General features: G+C 40.4%; 2 protein-coding genes across 2 annotated transcripts; both read left to right on the top strand.

Annotated features, from left to right (window-relative positions):
- The first annotated feature begins 1,269 nt into the window (after positions 1–1,269).
- Positions 1,270–11,916, top strand: LOC118819219. Its single transcript, XM_036586921.1, has 5 exons — positions 1,270–1,497; positions 8,565–8,921; positions 9,061–9,222; positions 10,311–10,348; positions 11,483–11,916. The coding sequence occupies exons 1-5, from the start codon at positions 1,431–1,433 to the stop codon at positions 11,651–11,653; spliced, it is 795 nt and encodes a 264-aa protein (XP_036442814.1). The 5' UTR covers positions 1,270–1,430; the 3' UTR covers positions 11,654–11,916.
- A 5,818-nt stretch (positions 11,917–17,734) lies between these two features.
- Positions 17,735–19,590, top strand: LOC118818954 (receptor-transporting protein 3-like). Its single transcript, XM_036586520.1, has 2 exons — positions 17,735–17,945; positions 19,095–19,590. The coding sequence occupies exons 1-2, from the start codon at positions 17,806–17,808 to the stop codon at positions 19,441–19,443; spliced, it is 489 nt and encodes a 162-aa protein (XP_036442413.1). The 5' UTR covers positions 17,735–17,805; the 3' UTR covers positions 19,444–19,590.
- Positions 19,591–23,383: the final 3,793 nt, after the last annotated feature.

The raw sequence follows: 23,383 nt of genomic DNA, 5'->3' as shown, positions 1-23,383 counted from the left end.
CGACCAGTCAAACGTTGTGTTTTTGACTCGTCGACCAGTCAGAGGCTGGGATTCTGACTCAGTGACTCAGTGTTAAATGTGAAACATCAGTCTAACAGTAACAGTCACTAGAAGTTAAACAAGTTCTGCAGATATGTAGGACAGTAGAATGATGCTGGTTGTATAGTGTAGTGGATAACAACTCCTGACGGCCTACAGCCCTGCGCTGTTCAGTGTTTCTCTGCTCCCAGCACACCTAATCCAGCGAATCAGCTCATTAAAGGGAAATTTCACCAATTTTTAAAAAATTCTGAATATTTCAGTCCTTGAAGTTTAAATGGAGTCATTCAGAGGGGTGTGATGAGAAATGGTTCACTATAGAGAACTATAGTGGTGATCGGAACCAGGGGTCACAATGTCAACCACACAAATATAGAAATTTTATTTATTTCTGTATTGGCTCTGCTACATTGTAAATGAGGGTCTCTCTCAATGTACTCAGAGTTTAAATAAAAAGGTTGATTTGATTTACTATCCAAAACCACCAGTGAATCTACATGGGTCTTGTGAGTTTTATATGGAATGTTGATGATGGTAAAACAGTGACAAACCAGAAAAAGTAAGTTTTCTTCTGGGACTATTTTGCCTCACAGCGCCCTGCATGCATCATCCTGTCATTAATGGACTGAAATAAATGAAATAAAACACATTTTAAGCCAAAACCTTATCACAAAACTATCATAAAACAGCGTCTCAGTCATCAGGCAGTGAATTCTTAACCATTTACTGTAGTAACTTTCTGTGAGGGAGCTTTTAGAGGTGGACGTCTGGTTCCTATCAGCACCACTGTGAACAGTTCTGATAAGCTAAGTTTATCTAGAATAGAGCGTTTCACACCAAACCACTCTGAACCTCTCTAAACCGCTCTGAACCACTCTGATCATATCTGAACCACTTAAATATGCAGAATTTTTAAAAAAAATTCATTTGATTTAGTTGAAGTGGTTGTGTTAAAGCAGGACAGTGGGCCTCTAGAACCAGAGCTGAGAAACACTGTCCTAGACTATCAAATTTTACAGCACACTGTCGTGTGTGTTTGACTGTAGAGGTGTACAGCATTCAGCCTGCTCTCTATTTCAGTTGACGGCTGTTGTTTTGGTAAAATTGTTGGTGGTTTTAACAGAAAGCAGAATAAAAAAAAAAAAACAGAAGAAGAGAAGAGAAACTGGAGGCTGTAACTGTGTGAGTGAATCTGATTGCACATCACTTCAGCTCCTCTGCATGTGTGTGTGTGTGTGTGTGTGTGTGTGTGTGTGCGCGCCTCCCCTTTGAAATGGGATTTCTCATAAACAGAACAAGACAGGAAAAGGCAACAAAACCCGACTTGAGAGGAAACCAGGCGGCTGCGAGTGTTTCAGCGTTTTCTCCTCGTCTCTGAGGGCCTCTGCACCATGATACACAGAAACAGTCAGACAGCACTCGCTCTGCTGCTCGTCCTGCTGCGCTCCGGCCTTAGCGGTGAGTCTAACGTTATCTGTATTACATCTAAACAGCTTCACTTCAGCAGCACGTTTAGCCACCTGCTAGAAAGCGGAATTCATCTCACGTCTCAAGGGTTCCCCAGACTGAGGCACATGTTCATTTCTCTCGAGGGGAGATCAGCTCCATTCGAGTCTCACTGCTTCACAGTTAAATTACAGCGATATCGGTGTGAACGCAAGAGTTTAAAGCTTTAGGAGGAATAAACAGTGAAAAGTGAGCCGATGCAGTAATGTAGGTTCTGTTGTCGTGATGTTCAACTGCAGATTTGCCTGAAACAGTTTTGCTGATCAGTCAGGCGGCTTCATTAGTGAAGTTTAAAACCCTTAAAAAAGACGGTTCTTCAGACTGATCGAGAATGTGCTGTCTAGGGATCTATATAGCACCAAAAAAGGTTCTGCTATCGGTACGAGCTTGACGTCGTAACTATTAGAATAATCATAACATAATAATCAAACCAGAACCAAATACAGCACATTCTGTCTGTCTGAAGAACCATTTCATCATGCATTCACCAAGCATAAACATGGTTCTTTAAGTGTTCATGGTTGTATATAGAACCAGTGTCTTTACCAAAGAACCCTTGAAGAACCATCTTTTTCCAAGAGTGAATTATTCTCAGGATGGTGCCTGCTGCCCAACAGCATTTCACATTTTTACTACTAAAAATGTTTGAGTGATTATTTGCCTCTGAGATTTTTATGTTTTTTACTCATCAGACCAGATAAAGTTTTACATATTCATAACAATCCACTATTAATAACAAAACAACAGGTTAGTGAGACACAGAACTAATTTCAGATTTAAAAGATGCCCCAACTTCGCTAACTGTGACTGCAACGTTAACGTTATCATGGCGATCGGTAACATGATGGTGCGTGACAACTTCTCTCTAGAGCTGAGAGTGTTTGTTCATATTAACACATTAAAATTAAAATGATAATGTAATAAATTATGATTAGTGGAGGGGGAGAAGGCTGGAGGAGGATGTGAGGGATGTGATGTTCTCTATCAGGTCTGAACACCTGACTGGGTTTTGGTTCCCGTGTGTGTTTGTTAATGTAAACACTGTGTAAACAGGTGTATGTAAAAGTTTGTACGCCCCTGGACAAATCCCATGCTGTGGTTGATTTTGTTTGTGAAAACTCATCTGCACATTTTAAGACACAGTTTACTGTTTATTTACTGAATTTAACACACTTGGGGGGGGGGGGTGAAACGTAAAACGTGGCCTGTGTTGCTGCACACTTTATATTTTATGTTAATTTTTTTTTTCCTGAATATCATCACCGTCCAAATAAAAACGTATTTCCATTTTTTTTTTCGTTTTATTTTTCTACATCATTTGAGCTCAGCAGCTGTTTCTTCACATTGCGTGAAAACATTGTGATAAATAGACAAACAGAAATGCTCCAAAATCGCTTGGAATAAAATCTCTTTACATTAACTTACATTAAGGGCATGGAACGTTTTTGCCTCTCCTGTAAACTTAGTATTTTGGAGATGATTTTTTTTTGGGACAGTGATGATATATTTAGCGTAATAGAAATTTGCTGAGTTTCATATTGATTCAATATGTGTGTTCTCTGTGCAGGACGTATTCATTTATTTTCAGCTAGAAAATCAACAGTAACATGGAGTTTGACCAGGAGTGTCCAAACTTTTACACACGGCTGTATACGATAAACACTCTTCATTTTGCCCGAGTGGCTGGTGCCAATTTTTAACGCATCTATCTCTGCAAACAGCCTTAGAGTTCAGCATTTAGTATAAATACAGATGAATGAAAAGAGCTGCTGTTACAGAATCTGTATCCTGAGATGGGAACATTCCGGATTAATGGACAATTCAGACTCCGACACCAGGAGAGAATCACCTGGGCGTTTACTGTGAGGTTAAAAGCAGATCAGACAGCTCTGTGGGCCACAGGAGGAGAAGAACGAGAACGAGAGAGAGTTTTCACTTTAACCGCACTTCACGCTGCTTCACTGTGATCCTCATTCATGCCTATTTAGTCCAGTGAGATGCTGTTTATCCTGTTTTGCTCAGTTCCATGTGTTCTCGATTAGAACGCTGCCTACAAGGAACTTATAACACCTGCATAAGCAGAACAGTGTTTATGAGCGTCTTATGTCAGTGAACACGTAACGACACAGTGTTTGTAAAGTAAATGGCACTGTGCTGATCAGAGGGGTACAGTAACCACACTCCTAAAATGGTTCTTCAAGGGTTCTTTAATTAAAACAACTGTTCTCTTTAGAACCATGAACACTCAAAGAACAGTTGCATTCCTAAATGGTTCTCTGCATGGTGAAATTGATGGAGAATGTGTTGTATATGGTTCTATATAGCACCAAAAGGGTTCTGCTGTTGTTACGATGTCAAGCTTTTCACAATAGAAGAGCCCTTTTTGATACTATACAGAGCCCTTTTCAAAAAGGTTCCATACAGAACCATACACAACACATTCTCCATCAATCTGTAGAACCATTCTGTGATGCAGAGAACCACTTAATCTTGCATATGGTTCTTTGAGTGTTCATGGTTCTGTATATAACCATCGTCTTTACTTAAAAACCCTGTTTTCAGAGTGCTCCTCCATTTACTCAGTTCCATGTACCTCTGAAATAACGATTCGTATTGCAATTTTCCGTTCCACCTTAAATGGTGAGGCTGTTCTATGAGATGCCGATTTCAGCCTCGTAGCTGCTGAGCTGGGAGACGCTGATGTTCTAATGTTCTTCTGCAGGTCTGTAAGTTATTCAGTAGTTTTTTGAGCTGCCACTTTTGTGGTTCTACTCCAGTTCTGTTTTTCTGAAAGGTACTTTTACTTTTACTGCAGTTGTTATTTCACTTTTACTGGAGGCTGTTTAGGAGACGCTGGTTGTTCCACTGCTGCTGCTGAGAGGAAACACTTCTGGATTTCCTACAGCCTGTTTATCTGCACGGCTCATTTTCCACTCTGATGCTCTGAAAATGAAAAATAATTATACGTAGCACTGCAGTACCGGAGTCATATTAGCACTGACAGGTAATTCTTAAAAAAACGTGTGCTTTGGACAGATGTTCAGATGTGGCTCATGTTTCAGATGTGGCCGAAGTGTGATGGTGTGTTTATTGATGTGTGATGGTGTGTTTATTGATGTGTGATGGTGTGTTTATTGAACTCCAGAAGATCAGAGTGTTGAGGTGACGCTGAGTTACTACAATGAAATATCTGCATTTTATTTATTTTACTGCTTTCGTAACTCTACACAAATAAATCTTATTTTTTTCTGCTAATACATAAATGTTTAGTCCTAATTTCTGCTTTTCTACATAATACAATATCAGTATGGTTCAGAGTATTGATGCATTTTGGAGTACACGTATAATTGTCTGTGAAAGAAAAATAATTGATGTATTTACACATATTATAGTCAATACAACATAAACACAACACAAGAGGACATAATCACCAGCTTCACACGGACAGCAAAGAGAAAAACACGCATCTAACTCCAATCCTTTAAACTGTTTCCCAGTTTCCCAGATTAAGCCTAGACCTGAACGTTCCTTTAGCGCTGAAGGTCTGGATAAGGTTCCACATACAGTTCTCCAGTCTTACAACTACAGAACTTACAAATTAGTTTTATAATAAATATTGAAAAACTCACTGTGGATACAGAGTAATTGATACTGGGTAGCACTTTAAAATAAGACTCCCCTTACAAAGCGTTCATGAATGGTTTTAAATGAGTTCATTAATGGTTATTAATTAGGTCATTCAGACGTTAAAAGCGGTTACAGTGAGCTGTTGCTTATCTAATATTGAAACCTCATTAATTTATACAGTTAAACCTCAGATTCTGATCTTTACTGATCTTTGTCTTCTTCATCAGACAGTACTAAACCTGTCAGCTTCATCACAGCTTACTTTCAAGTGGTACCCATAGTAGTTACTAAATAATTCATTGTAGATATTGAATAATTCATAGGAAATACTGAATAATTCATAGGAGAAGCTGAATAATTTGTAGTAGATGCTGGATAACTCGTAGTAAATACTGAATAATTCATAGTAATTACTGAATAATTCATAGTAAATACTGAATAATTCATAGGAGATACTAAATAATTCATAGTGAATACTGAATAATTCATAGTAGATACTGAATAATTCATAGTAGATACTGAATAGTTTATAGTAGATACTGAATAGTTTATATTAGATGCTAAATAATACATAGTAGATACTGAATAATTCATAGATACTGAATAATTCATAGTAGATACTGAATAGTTCATAGGAGATACTGAATAATTCATAGTAAATACTGAATAATTCATAGTAGATACTGAATAGTTCATAGGAGATACTGAATAATTCATAGGAGATACTGAATAATTCATAGTAGATACTGAATAGTTTATAGTAGATACTGAATAGTTTATATTAGATGCTGAATAATTCATAGTAAATACTGAATAGTTCATAGGAGATACTGAATAGTTTATAGTAGATGCTGAATAATTCATAGTAAATGCTAAATAATGTTTTGTTGTTATTAACTGAAGTTTAATAGTTTGAACTCTCGGTTGTCACTGACACAAAATCCGATCACATTTCTGTTTCAGTGAAACGAGAGCAGAAACTGTGGAAAGTGCAGATTGTAAACTTTCAGTTCAGACCACAGCAGTGTTTATGAGCAGAGCAGCAGGTGTTTTATTCTGATTGATTTATTTGATGTTGGAAGGACGGATGGAAGGAAAGTTACTGCTGTTCATAAAGAGCATACATTTCTTTCCGTGTTTGTTACAAACGGAAAAGGTCAGAGGTGCAGACTGGAGCCTGCTGGTTCAGACGGTAAACCAACTTTAAATGTGGTCATCATGGGACTGTAATTAAACGTCATGCAGTGTGTATAGTATACTAGACTACATAGAGTAGAGAATACAGTGAAAGTAAAAACTCTGGTCTTGTAAGGGTTAAACGGGTCTTTTCCTGCCTGCTGATGACATGTTTGTTCTGAGGAAGTTCAGCAGTCTGGAATAATGTTTTTAATAAGTGGGACATCAATGAAGACAACAGACATCAATGAGCGGATCAGTGAAACAGACGAAGTGTGAGGTGTGAAGTGCGGTTAAGGCATGAACGAGTCACCAAACTGAGATCTGTTTGTACTTTTCCATATTCAGTGTTCAGTATTCAGTTCTTTTTTCTCTCTCTCTCTTCTTCACCTGCGGCCTGAAGAGCTGTTTGCTCGGTTTTGCATCAGATGTGGGTTTCGGGCCTAAAGCGCGCTTCAACACCCACTGCTGCATCATCACCCCGTCCCGTAAACACGAAACCTGCAGCTACAGCCCCAAAACAGCCCTCTGCTCTGCGCCCGCCCCCCTCCCTCTCTGAGCTGAGTAACGAGAGGAGCTTTAACGTTTCGTTCCTCCACTGGATCCTGCTCCATCACTCTGATGTTCACAACCTTCTGACTGTTTCTCCAGCTGGACCAGCCGGTTTATCAGCTTCTTCATCACAGCTCAGACTCAGAGCTGATTTTGGATGTGTAATTGGTGCCTCATATATTTGACCGCTTAAATGTCCAGGGCCTGTCGATGGGCTCAAAGTGTTATTACACACTTCTACAATCTCAGAACAGCTCAGTCAGTTCACACTGAAGCCCCTGTAGTTACTGATAGTGAGACTTAGTACAATCTTAAAAATGATGGTTCTTCAAGGGTTCTGTAGTAAAGAAAATGGTTCTATATAGAACCATGAACACTCACTCATTTTTTGCATGATCTTTGCATCATCAAAGTGTTCTTCAGATTGATGGACAATGTGCTGTAAATGGTTCTATATAGAACCTTTTTGAAAAGGGTTATATATAGCACCAGAAAAGGTTTTGCTGTTGTTATGATGTCAAGCTTGATACAATAGAAGAACCCTTTTTGGTGGTGCTATATGGAACCCCTTTCAAAATGGTTCCATATACAACCATATACAACACATTCTCCATCAATCTGAAGAACCATTTCACCACACAGAGAAATTTAAGGATTAATATGTCTCTTCGAGTGTTCGTGGCTCTATATAGAACCATTGTCTTTACAAAAGATGGTTCCTTGAAGAACCATCAGTACAGAAACCACACATTTATAAAAAACCTTGACTGCAGTTCGGCATCTATAGATCTATGGTGAAGCTTTTGGAACCTCTTCTTATGGGGAGACGCGCTCAGAGACGAGCTTTGGCAGTTTTGAAAACTGTGTTTATTAGTTTTTATAAAATCTCACACACTGGAATGTTCTGAACTCTGGAGGTGTGCAGGTTATACGGATCCACCAATCAGCTGATCTTCTCACAGTGTTTTATAGAGACGCATCTGAAGTGTCTACATATCTGCTCATGTGTTTGTGGTCATTTTGGTCTGTGTTGTTGGTGTTTATCCATCTGCAGTAACGGTGATGAGCTGAGCTCCATCAGAGCACAGTCAGAGTTACAGCTCACCTACCAACATGATGCAATTGAATACTATAAATTGCACTGTTCAAAAACTGGACCCCCTCTGTTTCCCTCCACCCCCCCTAATTATGCCCACTTGACGCACACTGCTCCTCTGTAACCTGTTAATACCTGCTCATCCACAGAGTTAAATGTTAGTAGTCTGGATATCAGCGCTGACTGTTCACACTGAACTTCGCCATTAGTTATTTTTTTGCGCTGCTGTTAGTCTGTAAACTGATGAGCACCAACTTCTGTTTCCTTTTGGCCTCATTGTGGTTACACAGTTTAAACCCTTAAACTCAGGGGTCTGTTTGTGGGTCCACATTTCAGTTCCTCCACATCTTACATGCTTGATTTACAGTAGATACTGAATAATTCACAGTAGGTACTGAATAATTCTTAGCACATGATTAATGCTTATTATTCATCATTTTAAGGGGTTTATATGCTGAATTCAGTGCTTTAAAGGTGTTTCTGGTTGGAACGACTATCAGATAATCAGATATGATTTTTTTCTCTGAAAGATCACAGGATGTTTTTTGTTCTTTTTTATTTCTTTCAGTGGAATTGGATCATGTAGAAGGGACAGTCGGGGAGAATTTAAAGATCACATTTGAATTTTCATCCAGAGGCATTAATGCTGAGGAGAGCTTCAATGTGTACAGAGATGAGAAGAAGATCGGACACTTTCCAAACACCATAAGCCCCTGCTCTTCATCTGCTGCGGCGCCTAAACAGAACTTGTGCATCGCTGACACGTCTTTAAGAAAAAGAATTCTGCTCTTCACGAATCTGACAGCGAACGACAGCGGGGTTTATCACCTGTCTGTGTTTATGGAGAACCAGGTTACACCTGTTGTTACCAGTACCAAAGTTAATCTGACTCTGACTGTTCATCCAGGACTGAACGTGACAACAGGTACAACTCTGATGCTCTGAGCGCCGCATTGGCCAATTAACAGTACAGAGAATTACTGTGAGCTGTTAGTGTTACTGTAGCTTTTTGTTAATAACCCGCAGCTGTCAGTCATGATCACTGAAGTTGATTTATATCTCAGTTTCAGCTCCGACTTCCTCCACCAACAACAACAGTTCCTCAATCAAGAGTCAACCAGAAATGATCTCACGCTACTTAATCTTCAGCACACTAGTGTTCACTCCGGTTCTCGTGCTGGCGGGCCTGCTGGTTTGGTTCTGCCGGACGTACGGAAGAAAATCAGGTACAGTAACACAACCAATCTCTTCTCATACTGCGCTGACTTATACAGAGATCCAGAACATACAGCGTGTTCTATATCTGCCACCCTGCACATGTTCCGCTATGTTCTATATCTAACATCCCTACATGTTCCACCATGTTCTATATCTGCCATCCTCTACATGTTCAAGCGTGTTTTATATCTGCCATCCTGTACATGTTCCACCATGTTCTATATCTGCCATCCTGCACATGTTCCACCATGTTCTATATCTGCCATCCTGTACATGTTCCACCATGTTCTATATCTGCCATCCTGTACATGTTCCACCATGTTCTATATCTGCCATCCTGCACATGTTCCACCATGTTCTATATCTGCCATCCTGTACATGTTCCACCATGTTCTATAGCTACCATCCAGTATGTGTTCCACCATGTTCTATAGCTACCATCCCGACCATTTTAACTGCACTATCAGATGCTGCCCAGAGTAGGATGAGTTCTCCTTTTGAGCCTTGGTTCCATTCAGTGGTTCTTCTTCATGCTCTTAGGGAGTTTTTTTCTGATAAAGCTGCTTTGGGAACTTGGCTCTTGTATGAAGAGTTATATAGTTAGAACCGAATTGAAATGATAAAAATCAGGTAGAAATAATGTCGCCTACATAATATTCCATATTAAGCCAAAATAACAAATAAGTCTGAGTATAAAACTGTTCTACACACTGCCTTTATAAATACACACATGTACACGTTCTCACTGTCACAACTAAAGCTTGTATCTCCTTTTTTGTTTTGTTTTTTTGTTTGTTTGTTTTAAATTTTAAGTTTTTTAAGTTTATTGTTTTCCTTTTCCTGTAAAGTTACTGTTTGGGAGATACGAGTTTCAGTCACTACATCAGCAATACACACTGCAGTTCCTCTCGTTTAACCCTGATCCCTCTTAGCTGTAGTTAAAGCACTTATGGGCACTTATTATAACTTGGAGATTAAATAATTAATTAATCAATCATTGCACTGTGATCAGACAGACCAAATAAACCAGCTTTCTAGGAATGATGGATGTATTTTGAGTGAACTATTGATCTAACATCTGAACTCTTATCTACAGATGACACACCTGCTCTGAACGCCAGCACAGCACAGCAGGTACGAGTATCTGATTCTGTTCAGCTTCATAAACTGTAGGGTTAGCGTTAGCATGTCCTGCTACAGCTGCTTCCTGTGTTTATGTGTAAAATATTTAGTAGGTTGGGCATTAAGTATGTTTATGGTTCCAAGCGGCGTAATCGTCCAATTCACTTCCTGTCTGTTACTCAGGAAACCAGAATAGATCTATGTCAGTTGTGCTATTTACTCTTAATAAAGGTCTTATAAAGGTTTCTTTGAGAAGAACCTATTTTGGTCAAGAAATAACCATGTTTGAAAAGGAACTTTCACATAAATGTAAAATTGCTGTACCAATTTAGAGTTTCTTAGATTCACACAAATTTGCCAATCTGATTCTGAGCCAGTCTGATTTTTTCTTTTCCAAAAAAGTAAACATTGTCCAAAAAAGGCTGAAAATCGAGGAACCACCAATATGAATTTTGTCAGACTTGTACATGACATTTCCAAAGGGGTTCAGTCATGATTGATCTTCACCAAATTAAACATGAATATCTATATTAATTTGGCATTTACGTCTTAAACAGACATCTTCTCTTCTGACTAAAAGTGAAAAGTGAGTAACCTGGTTGCCTTAAAATTTTGAGTTCAGTGAACTACAGTTTTAAGGCAGCCAGGTCACTCACTTTTTTAAGTTTATTGGTTTGGACATATTTAACAGACATCACTAAAACCTGTTGACTACAAATCTGATCTTCCTCAAAGTTCACTTTATTATTATTACTGATGGTTCTGGCTGGTCAGAGTCCAGATTTAAACCCTGTAGTGAATATTTGGTCTCACATTAAACCCAGACCAGCTCAGCAGTGTTTTCCCGCTGTTTGAAGCCGTCAGTGCTGAGTGGATCAATACTGACTCTTCTTTCTGTAAAAGACTGTCTGAACATTCACACACTAAACTACAACACTTAGAGAAATCAGAGTGAAAATCTCTCCGCACTGACTGACTGCTGTGTGTTTGTTTAGTGATTTGTCGTTAAGAACATTAAAAGATTAATGTTTTGCCATTTTGGACTTGACCTATTTTTTTGCCAGGCGTTTACTCTGACACCAGAATTCACCGTACATTCTGTATTAGGTGAATAAAAATATTCTGGTTCTTTGTGTTTGTGCTTAGGGGATCTGCCCAGTGTCCACCGCTGTGCCATCGGTCAGCTGTGTTGAATACGGAGTTCTAGACTTCCAGAACCGACCGAACCGTCCCGAGAGACACAGCAACCCAGAGGCGGCTGATGGGGGCGTCGAATACGCTGCTATAATGTTCCCCCCGCAGAAAAAAAGAACATGAGTGAGGGGGACAGAGGGCACGATGAAGCTTTCTGCAGAGCCGGAAAAGCTTTAAAAACCCTTCACCTTCTTTATTCAGCCACACAAACTCACACCGCCCGCCTTTAAGCGCTGGAACCACTGAGTTCTCGTCCGGCGACGCTTTATTACTCTGATGCACTTTACACCTGCAGAAAAGACTGAGCGGCCTCGCCGGGAGGAAGTGTGAGCGTGGCAGAGGAAGTTACTGTAAATGCAATATTTTAGTGCTAATTTGGGAGAAACAATAGTATAAATAGTTCACATATTTGTAAGATGTGATTGTGAAAAGTCTCCCCACTGTAAGTGAAGCGGTGCTGTAATGACTCAGTGTTTTAGAGAAGCAATAACCACAAAAGCCCCTGGTGAGAAACCCCCAGAGCCGCACTGCACGGGCTCAACACCAGCGGCCACATTTCGCACAGACAGTGTGGGAGCTTTTATGTAATATAATAAACACTATATTCACACTTCAGTGCACTTTGTTCCTGCTGTCGCCTTTTTGCACCGAGTCAGAAGCAGCTGCTGAAATTCAGACGTTCAGCACAGCAGCTCTGCAGCGGAAGGTTCAGAACAGGGGTGTCTAAACTTTCTTACAGTGTCAAAATACCTGAAGGCTAAAATATTATTCACAACTTATTCCAAATATTAGTTTTCTGTGTTTCCTATCACTGTGTAAAAGATGCACGAGGCCTCTTTAATTGCTGGGTTGCTCAGAGCAGTTTGGATCAGTGAGCACTTATAACAAATTACTAAACTGCTTGAGCAACAATGAAACACGTCTAAGGTATAAACTGAATTCCTGTTCAAGTGTAAACAAGAAGAACAGATTAAACAGCCGTCATTGTTCCACCTTAAAGGCTTAATATTTCCTGACCTGCTGAATTTGCCGTGTTCGGCCGTGTGGCCGGACTTTGGACACCCCTGCTATAGAACGTTATTCGGTTTATTTAGTCCTGATTTCTCTGTTTCTGTTAAGAGTTTATTGGAGTTTTTAAACCTGGTTTATTGAGTTAGTGCAGCTGTATAATCAGCACTGCGGCGTTTAACCAGTGACAGCTTTCACTCCACCGTTAAGCTGCGTCGCTTTAGGAACAACGGCTCTCATCTCCAAAATGGTACCTTTACAAGAGAAGGAAAAATGTTCTCAACTTCGAATGGAAGTTGAAGAGGAAATCCACTGATTTTATACAATTTCTGCATAATTCAGTTAATGAACAGAGTCACAGTTCAGTTCATAATTCAGTTAATGAACAGAGTTTTGAGTGAAATGGTTCATTGGATGGAAAATAGTGGAAAATCTGAAATAATACGTTTTCTTTGGGGACTATTTTGCCTCACAGCGCCCTGCATGTATCCCTCCACCATCAATGGAGTTTAAGTTCTCTAAACGATCATAAAACAGTGTCTCAGTTATCAGGCAGTGAATTCATAACCATTTCATGTAGGAACTTTCTGTGAGGGAGCTTTTAGAGGGGGACGTCTGGTTCCTATCACCACCACTGTGAACAGTTCTGACTCGGTAAGTTTATCTAGAACAGCAAACCACTCTGAACACACCAAACCACTCTGAACCTCTCTGAACCACTCTGAACTGCTCTGAACCTCTGTTAACATCTTAACCAGTTAATAATGCGGGAGTTTTGAAAAATCCTTTAATGGAAAACTGATTAATTTCAAGTAAGTTTGGAGGATTTCTGGAGAAATGAGCTTTCCTTCCAACAGTGATAATGTAATAAAAAAGTTTAAATAAAAGTTAATTGATATGAACAAAACGAACATCAACAAAACCCTCATTAAAGGCCCGTATCATGGAAAAAACAAAATTTCCCACATTTTTATTTCAAAGAGTTTAATGTAGTTTACTAAAGTCTGAAAACGCTCCGTCCAGATGCTCCATGTATGGAACCTAATCTGCAAAAACAGCCTGTTTTGAATCCGTTGTTTTTTGTGATTTCAGAAAAACAAGCATATTTACCATTAGTCTACAGCAGCTTAGCCCTGCCCACTGAAGTTTAATATCTAGAACCATGACATGAGTTCATTAGCTCAGCATCAACATCAAGAGAAAGTGGTTTAAAACCACATTTCACAAACGTGTGTGAAAGTGTGTTTGTGAGTGTGAGTGAGTGTGTGTTTGTGTGAGTGTGTGTGTGTGTGTGTGAGTGTGTGTGCGTTTGTGTTTGTGTGTATGAGTGAGTGTGTGTGAGTAACTGTGAGTGAGTGTGTGTGTGAATGAGTGTGTGATTGTGAGTGTGTGTGTGAGGGAATGTATGTGTGTTTGTGTGAGTGAGTGTGTGTGTGAGAGTGTGTGTGAGAGTGTGTGTGTGAGTGTTCGTGTGTGTGTGTTTGTGTGTGTGAGTGACTGTGTGTGAGTAACTGTGAGTGAGTGTGTGTGTGAATGAGTGTGTGATTGTGAGTGTGTGTGTGAGGGAGTGTGTGTGTGTTTGTGTTTGTGTGATTGTGAGTGTGTGTGTGAGGGAATGTGTGTGTTTGTGTGTGTGAGTGTTTGTGTGTGTGTTTGTGTGAGTGAGTGAGTGCGTGTGTTTGTGTGTGTGAGTGAGTGTTTGTGTGTGTGTGTGTGTGAGTGTGTGTGTTTGTGTGTCTCCTGTTATCAGCTCAGCTCGGCCAGTGAGATACATTCAGAGCAGAGTGAGAGTCAGAGGTGGTTCAGTGCTGTGTTTATGCAGAAGGAGCTGAAAGGATGTGAGTTCAGGAGTGACATTTCAGCTTCGCAGCGTCTGAACCGTGACACACACTCACACTCACACACCCGTGTGTTTGGCGGATGCCTCAGCGTTTCCACCGCCCACTCCGAGGAGAGCTGAGGCGCTCTCCATTAACCACTGCACTCCTTCAGAGGCACCGACACTTTCAGTCAGCGCTCAAAACTTTTCCATTCGACCTACAGGCGAAACCGCAGCAGGGCTGGATCAGTGTGAGTAAGAGTCCTCAGGAGGCCTGTTTCCATTCAGCCTCGAGACGCTTTAACCGCGCAGCTCCACTGTGATACGCAGCCTGCGGTTACTGACTCGCCCCGATTTCAGATCATCACTTTATCAGAGGACACTGATCTGCACAGTAAGCACAATCGGCCTGAGCCTCCTCCAGTATCAACAACAAACACGGTCAGTAACTCACACAGTGTCATCGCCCTGCTCTGGAAATTCAGCTCCACCACACACACTTACACACACACTCACACACACACTCACACACACACTGACACACACACACACACACACACTATAGAAACTAAAAACAAAAGACACACGTGACGTAAGTGTGACGTAGGAGCTGCACATGCTTACAAACGTTAAAGGAAACACAGTGACACCTGCTGGAGACTGGAGTCTGGTGTACTCAGGGTTAACACATATTAGGGAGAGGTAAGGCCAGAGCCGGTTTATGGGGAGTCTGGCCTCTTCCTATTTCCCCCATTATATCAAAAACTGGACTGCAAAACAGCAGAGGGCGCCTGTCAGGGAGTTCTCAATGAATGGGGGTGAATGGAGCTAAACGGCTAAAAACAAAAAGTTAAAATGGTTTCTAATCACTCAGAAATTTCCTTTAATTTTATACAGTAGAAGATTGAATTTCACTAAAAAAGCAAAGAAAACTCACCTGTTTGTTTCCTTTTTCTACAGCAAACGGGTTTTGGGCAGCAGGACGCTAACATTACTGCTACTGAGTGCTGATTGGTTGGCGAGCGGAGCAGCTCATTGGCTGTTCGCACTCACTGACATCATAAATGTAAATGAGGCGCCGTTTCAAACTCCTATCATTCGAGTTTAAATTAAAAACCTAACAGCAGCGTTTTAAGCTGTTCTGTATTCAGGAAATGATTGTATTATTTTACATTGAAAATGTTTCAGCATTTATAAACTATGATTTTACTCAAATGCTCCATCTTAACTCATTAATTTTGGACTCACTCAGGAGCGCCCTCTAGTGTTTGAGAAACCTGGAAGACATTATAGAATGTTAATTCTCCTCTCTACAAGTTCTCTGGCCTGTCCCAAATATACATATACAGATTGCAGACAGGGGGCGCTATACTGAAGTCAGGGCTCTGCGGCAAACACTGCCCAGAAGTAAACGTTCCTCGTACACTTGCAATGATTTTCCAAAAATGTTTAAAGGTATTTTTCTTTAAGATGTGAGTCAGAATCACATGTTTTCGTTTTCCATCTGATTGTAAATATTTTGGATGATACACATTCAATTTCTGTCGTTACAAAAGTGCTAATGTCTGCTAGCGTCTCTAAGAGAATCAGTATATAACGTTAGCACCACTTTTCCACTCACAGCGATGTGCTGAGCTGGTCAGCCGAGCTGCAGTTAAACTAAACCACATTCTTACACAGGAAATGTGATGTGGTTCCAGGTGAGGTTTCCTTCTGATGACTCTGCCTTTCTGCTCAAGCAGCAAGAGAGATTCGATTCCATTAGATTCAATTTGTGTCCTATTTTAAAAGCAATAACATGACTGACGGAGCGGCCAGCCCCGACTCTGAGACCGTTTAGAGTCATAAAGTTCCCACAGAGCAGCTAGGCCCGACTCCGAGACCGTTTAGAGTCATAAAGTTCCCTCAGAGCGGCTAGGCCCGACTCCGAGACCGTTTAGAGTCATAAAGTTCCCTCAGAGCGGCTAGGCCCGACTCCGAGACCGTTTAGAGTCATAAAGTTCCCACAGAGCGGCTAGGCCCGACTCCGAGACCGTTTAGAGTCATAAAGTTCCCTCAGAGCGGCTAGGCCCGACTCTGAGACCGTTTAGAGGGATAAAGTTCCCTCAGAGCGGCTAGCCCCGACTCTGAGACCGTTTAGAGTCATAAAGTTCCCCTCAGAGCGCCTAGCCCCGACTCCGAGACCGTTTAGAGTCATAAAGTTCCCCTCAGAGCGCCTAGCCCCGACTCCGAGACTGTTTAGAGGGATAAAGTTCCCCTCAGAGCGGCTAGCCCCGACTCCGAGTCCGTTTAGAGTGATTAAGCTCCCCTCAGAGCGGCTAGCCCCGACTCTGAGACCGTTTAGAGTCATAAAGCTCCCCTCAGAGCGGCTAGCCCCGACAGAGTGACTAGCCCCGATTCCGAGACCGTTTAGAGTCATAAAGTTCCCCTCAGAGCGGCTTGCCCCGACTCCGAGACCGTTTAGAGTGATAAAGCTCCCCTCAGAGGGGAGTAAACAAACACACTGAGTAAACACACACAGAGTAAACAAACACACTGCTTTCTCTCTGATTAAATTTACCATAAATTTGTACAAATTTACAGTAAATTTGTAAAGAAATAACAGATGTACTTTGCACACTATACAATGTAGAAATTAATAAAATAAATGTATATTATTATTATATCCCTAGTTCATTTATTAATTCATTTTTAACTTTTGTGTTATTTATGTATTCATTTATTCATATTTTTGTTCCTCCATTTCAACTCCTTTTTTTAATTCGCTGCTGTATGAAATCTGCTGCTTGAGCCCCAGAGAAATACATCATTAAACCTGCATTAAAACAGTAATGTTTGTGGTGAGAGGTGACCTAAAGAATGAAAGCTGCTCTAGTCATCCTGCAGGGGGCGCACACTGTCTCTGTTTTTAGCTCTCAGTTCAGTTTCTATTCTGACACTCATTTATTCCGTCACACACAAACCGAGAAACTCAGAGTCAAAGTTTCGTTTTCTGAGCTTTTCTGTAGGGGAACCTGCAGCCTTATCTGGAACATCTGAAACTGTTTACAGCAGAACAGAATAATCCAGCGTTAATCCTGTCAGTGGGTCGCTGCAGAACCCAAATACACCAAAAATATTTTGTGGTTCAAAAATGTCCCTAAAGTGGAAACGAGCAGTTTGACTGTTTTATTCAAGTTAAACAGAATTAAATTAAGAGAAAAGAGAGAAAATAAGAGTTTAGATAAAGAGGAAAGTTACATGCTGAAGCTGCTCTGTGTTTACAGTGTGTTTACAGTGAGTTTACAGTGTGTTTACAGTGAGTTTACAGTGTGTTTACAGTGTGTTTACAGTTTGTTTACAGTTTCTTTCTGCTGAAGTGCTGAGTTTCAGTTTCGTTTCTGAAGCTGCTGCCTGTCAAATACAGCAATAAAGCGGAACAGAGAGAGAGAGAGAGGGAGAGAGAGAGATGGAGCTGTGGGTCAGGGTTTTTCGGGACCGGGCTGCTGGGCTGGACGGAGATGAGTGGACTCTGGAGCTGAATGACTCCATCGAGCCGGGCCGAACTCAGCGAGGCTGGAACCAGTACATCAGAAACTCCTATGCTCAGTAAGATACAGCTGCACCTTCAGAATGGGTTCTAAAAGGGTTCCTCAGTAAAGGCAGGGGTTACATACAGAACCATGAGAACCAGAAGAAGAAAGAATGAAGGATGAATTATTCAGTATCTACTATGAATTATTCAGTGTTTATTATGAATTATTCAGTATCTACAATGATTTTGAGATTAAATGGTAAAATAACTATATTTTTTCTCTGGGAATCAAGAAGGTAAATATATTTATCATTTGGAGTTGCTCATCTTTGTTGCTCATAGATACAAAACTTTATGCTGCAGAATGAAAAATGTATCACGCTGTTTGGTCAGTTTGATCTGTTTGGTCAGTTTGATCTGTTTGGTCTGTTTGATCTGTTTGATCTGTTTGTTCTGTTTGGTCAGTTTGATCTGTTTGGTCTGTTTGATCTGTTTGTTCTGTTTGGTCAGTTTGATCTGTTTGGTCTGTTTGGTCTTTTTGTTCTGTTTGGTCAGTTTGATCTGTTTGGTCTGTTTGGTCAGTTTGATCTGTTTGGTCTGTTTGGTCTGTTTGATCTGTTTGTTCTGTTTGGTCTGTTTGATCTGTTTGGTCTGTTTGTTCTGTTTGGTCTGTTTGATCTGTTTGTTCTGTTTGGTCAGTTTGATCTGTTTGTTCTGTTTGTTCTGTTTGGTCAGTTTGTTCTGTTTGGTCTGTTTGTTCTGTTTGATCTGTTTGGTCAGTTTGTTCTGTTTGGTCTGTTTGTTCTGTTTGTTCTGTTTGGTCAGTTTGTTCTGTTTGGTCTGTTTGTTCTGTTTGGTCTGTTTGGTCTTTTTGTTCTGTTTGGTCAGTTTGATCTGTTTGTTCTGTTTGGTCAGTTTGATCTGTTTGGTCTGTTTGTTCTGTTTGGTCTGTTTGGTCTGTTTGATCTGTTTGGTCAGTTTGGTCTGTTTGTTCTGTTTGGTCAGTTTGGTCTGTTTGGTCAGTTTGGTCTGCTTTATTATTTTTCAGAGCTGTGTAATAATCTTCACACTGTTTATGCTTTTTGATGTTTATTATGCAGATCTGTGTTGGCTGATTGAGTCCAGTGAACTCTGAGAGTTATGAGAAAGAGCTTTTATTTATATTAATGATGTATGATGTTTACCTGTCCAGCTTCTTGACTGAGCTCCACCCCCTCCCGCAGGTTCCGCTGTTCTCTGTGCCGGCGCTCGTGGCCGTCGAAGCAAGTGCAGGTTCTCTTCCACTTCTCCCGTGAGTCGTCCCTCCGTCGCGGCACGGTGAGAGTGAGGCGCTTTAAGCAGAAGTGCCGGAGATGCTCGGCAGCGAGGATGGAGGAGCCCAGCTTCACTGTGGAGAACATCGACGTGATGGTGGAGAAGCTGATGGAGAAGATCAGGATCAGGTGCTACGGGGAGGAACCGCCAGAGTCCAACAGGAACTTACGTTTTGACGGCAGAATCGAAGGTCCGCATGAGAGACTGCACTGTGAGGCCTGTCTGAAGGGCATCTGCTCTCAGAGCCCAGCACAGTAATAACACAGTAATAAACACAATTGCATTACATATTCATTGTAGTGTTTGGAAGCATTAAGAATAATGTATATACTATAATGTTTCTACTGTATGGAGGATATTTAATGTATTCTGGAGTGGAAAAAATAAAACACTTCTGTCCTTGAATAATACTAATAATAATTGATTTGTTTATTAATGTGGTGTTCTTCAGGGTTCAGTTCTTGGACCCCTTCTTTTCCTAATCTACCTCTTACCCCTTTGCCAGATTAGACAGGCCTTAACTTTCACTGCTATGCAGATGATATTCAGTTATATCTCACCGCCCCACACCAGACTCCCCTCCCAAAGCACCAACCGACTGTAACCAACTTTCTCCTGTTAAACACTGATAAAACTGTAGTTTTACTGGTCGGCTCCAAATCTAAATCATCCAGTTTCTCTGTCAGTATTGATGTTGTGCTTGTTAAATCTGCACCTGCCATCAGAAATCTTGGTGTTTTACTTGAACCGTCACTTAATTTCGCACATTTTAAGTCCCTAACTGAGACGCCGTTCTTACGTTACACAGCTCGTCTTCATCTGTTCCTGACTAATAACGATGCTCAAGATTTGCCTTCACTGTGTCTCGTATTGATTACTGTAACTCTCTCTTCACTGGCCTCCCTGCAAAGTCTAAACAGAAGCTACTGTAAGTTCAGAACTTCGCAGAATCTGAATCGCTTTATTTCACTGAGTGTGTCACACATACGAGGAATCAGTCGTGCTGAGTCTCACATGTAGGACATCAACACACTGAACAGACCAGACAAACACAGACTGGTAACAAGCATTAAACTAAGAGACAAATCCAATAAATACAATAAAGAATAATGACTAATAATGACTAATGAAGAGATAAGTGAGTATCTGTGTGTAAGAAACAGCATCATTGAAACTGCACCATATAATTATCCTCAACCTTCAGTTGTACTGTGTTTTGTGTTTATAGAGGAACGCTAATTTACATCTGTTCACAGCAGGGTTTTAAAAGTTATTACATTTATTAAAGAAAAACAAATACAAATACAGATAAATACCAATGTGTCAATAAAAGGACATTCAGTGTGAGATCAGAATCAGGATTATGGAGTTTTTGGCCTCTGAGTTGCTGAGATTACTCAGAGTTTTGTTTCCTATTTGAAGGTTAACCTCTTTGATGTAAAATTTAAAGGTTCCTGGTTCATGATTTTAGGTGTCGTCTTATTCTCCGGTGCTTATGGGTGTTTCCAGCATCTTCGTACAGTGTGAGTTTATAAATCGTAGCTTTGTCTGAACACGATGGTCTATTCAAACGGACAGTGAGAGTCACCAAAGAACAAGATCTCTAACATCACACAGTGTCTTTCTGGCTTTAGAGGACATTCAGCTACAGCTCAACCTGCCAATCAAACGACTCCAACAAGACGGAAAACCGGAAGCGTGAGCTCCTCAGATGCGTCAGCCTTGGATGTGATTCCTGCTGTCGCTGCGCTGCTGCTGAAAGAGACAGATGAGGATCAAAACTATGAAACCTACTTTACTCACAGCTGTACAGAAGAGCTTTTCTGACGGGGAACTAAACCTCCACTGCAGCGCTGCTCGATCAGAGATCACTGATGTAGCAGAGCGAGATAACAACCTTCATTAACATCAGATAGATTTAATGATTTAACTATTAAGGTTCATTACACTCATTTACACTGACAGACACTTCATTCTGTGTAGGTATTCACTGTGGCATCATACGCACACACACACACACATATACACACACACACGCACACACACACACACACACAATCACACACACACACAATGCAAATAATCAGCAGATCGATATAATGTTTGATACAAATATTTGCATTTCACAATTTGCAACTCAAATGATTCTCTACAACACACACACACACACACACACACACACTCACACACACACACACACACACACACACACTCACACACACACACACACACACACACACTCACACACACACACACTCAAACACACAACACCTGCTAACAGCTCACACATACATTTTTCTCATTTTTCTCTCTGTGCTGTTTATTGTTGTATCATCAACATCTACAACACTGACATTAATGGTGTAAATCTGATCATTTATACAGTCGTTTATACAGTAATCTGATTATTGACACTGCATTCAGAAAGTCTTCAGGCCCTTTTACCTTTTACCTTTTTCACAGTTTGGTATGTTGAGGCCTTGAGCTAAAATAAGAAATCAAGTTTTCCCCATCAATCAGCACTCAATACTCCATAATGACAAAGTGAAAACAGAATTTTTACAAATTTATTAAAAAAGGAAAAACTAAAAATTGGACGTAAGTGTTCAGACCCTTTACTATGACACTTAAAATTTAGCTCTGGGGGTCTTCCATGTCTATCAAACATCTTTGAGATGTTTCTACACCCTGACTGGAGTCCACCTGTGGTAAATTCACTTGATTGGACATCATTTGGGAAACACACATCTGTCCATGAGAGGAAAGAATTGCCTGTAGAGCTCAGACACAGGACTGTGTGGAGGTCAGATCTGGATTTCTGCTGCACTGAAAGTTCTCAAGAGCACAGCGACCTCCATAATACTTAAATGGAAGACGTTTGGAACAACCAGGACTCTCCCTAGAGCTGGCCGCCCCACCAAACTAAGTAATCGGGGACTGAGCTCTAAAGATGCTGCGCGCAGATGGGAGAAACTTCCACACTGTAAAACCTGATGAGTTAAATCAACTCAAATGATTCAATATTCAATAACTAATTTACACTTAAGTAAACTGAGTAAATTGTACTAACTGCATTTGTTTTGTTGATATTAAAATGATTGAGTATTTGGGATTTATGTTTAAGCTTTACTAACTCAGTATAATTAAGTAATTGTAAATTAAATTCACTACTGGGCTAAACTAGACTATCATTTTAACAAATTCATGTTGTATTGCAGAGATATGATCATAGACGTTTGTAACAATGTCTTGTTCAACTTAATGTTACTTCAGACCACCTTGCCAAACGCTGACAGCTCAGTCCAGAGTGCCGATGTAGTTTCTGTAGCTTTTAACCACAACAGAACCACAATCAGCAGAGAGGAACTCAGTAACTCAGCGTCTTCAACACTCATTTTTGATCCACACTGATTGGCATGAATCACAAACGTTTATTAATCTAGTCGACACGAGGGAGAATGACAACACACAGATGGTGAAGAGACAAGGAATGATGTGAGTTTAACTAAGGTTTCATTGACCAAACATTTATGAAGTAAAGCTGAGAGTCGAAACTAAACTGCAATAAGTTCAACTCAAAGATCCGTTTGAGTCTGAAATCATCAAAATAAAGTTAGGAAAAAGCACGAAAGTCCAAATTATTTAAATGTAAACATTTATGCCGTCTGTCACATTAAGCCACACTAAATTATTAACAGACTTTAAAAACAACCCACTATTGCCCTGTTTGTATTTGCATGTAAAATCAAGTTAAATAACAATAGTGAATATAATACATTTAAATAAAGTTAGCTCAACTCAAAATATGATGAAAAAACAATCCTACTCAAAATGACTAGTTACTATCTCAACAATTCATTTTTGAGTTAATTTGAATTTTTCAGATTAAGTTACTCCAAATTTCTGCAGTATTTAAGGTGTGTAAACTTAATTCTTTCATTAAGATGTGCAGTGAGATTTACAGTGCAGAAGGTCAGCCATCACTGCAGCACTCCATCAATCTGGGCTTTATGGCAGAGTGACCAGACAGAAGCCTCTCCTCAGTAAAAGACACGTGAAAGCACCTAAAGGACTTTCAGACCATGAGAAACAAGATTCTCTGGTCTGATGAAACCAAGATTGAACTGTTTGGCCTCAGTTCTAAGCATTATGTCTGGAGGAAACCAGGCGCTGCTCATCACCTGCCCAATACCATCCC

This window comes from Colossoma macropomum, unplaced genomic scaffold (assembly GCF_904425465.1).
Source record: "Colossoma macropomum unplaced genomic scaffold, Colossoma_macropomum, whole genome shotgun sequence".
In the NCBI taxonomy this organism is placed as follows: domain Eukaryota; kingdom Metazoa; phylum Chordata; class Actinopteri; order Characiformes; family Serrasalmidae; genus Colossoma; species Colossoma macropomum.
The sequence above is the reverse complement of the archived record's forward strand: the minus strand, read 5'-3'. Positions and strand labels throughout refer to the sequence as shown.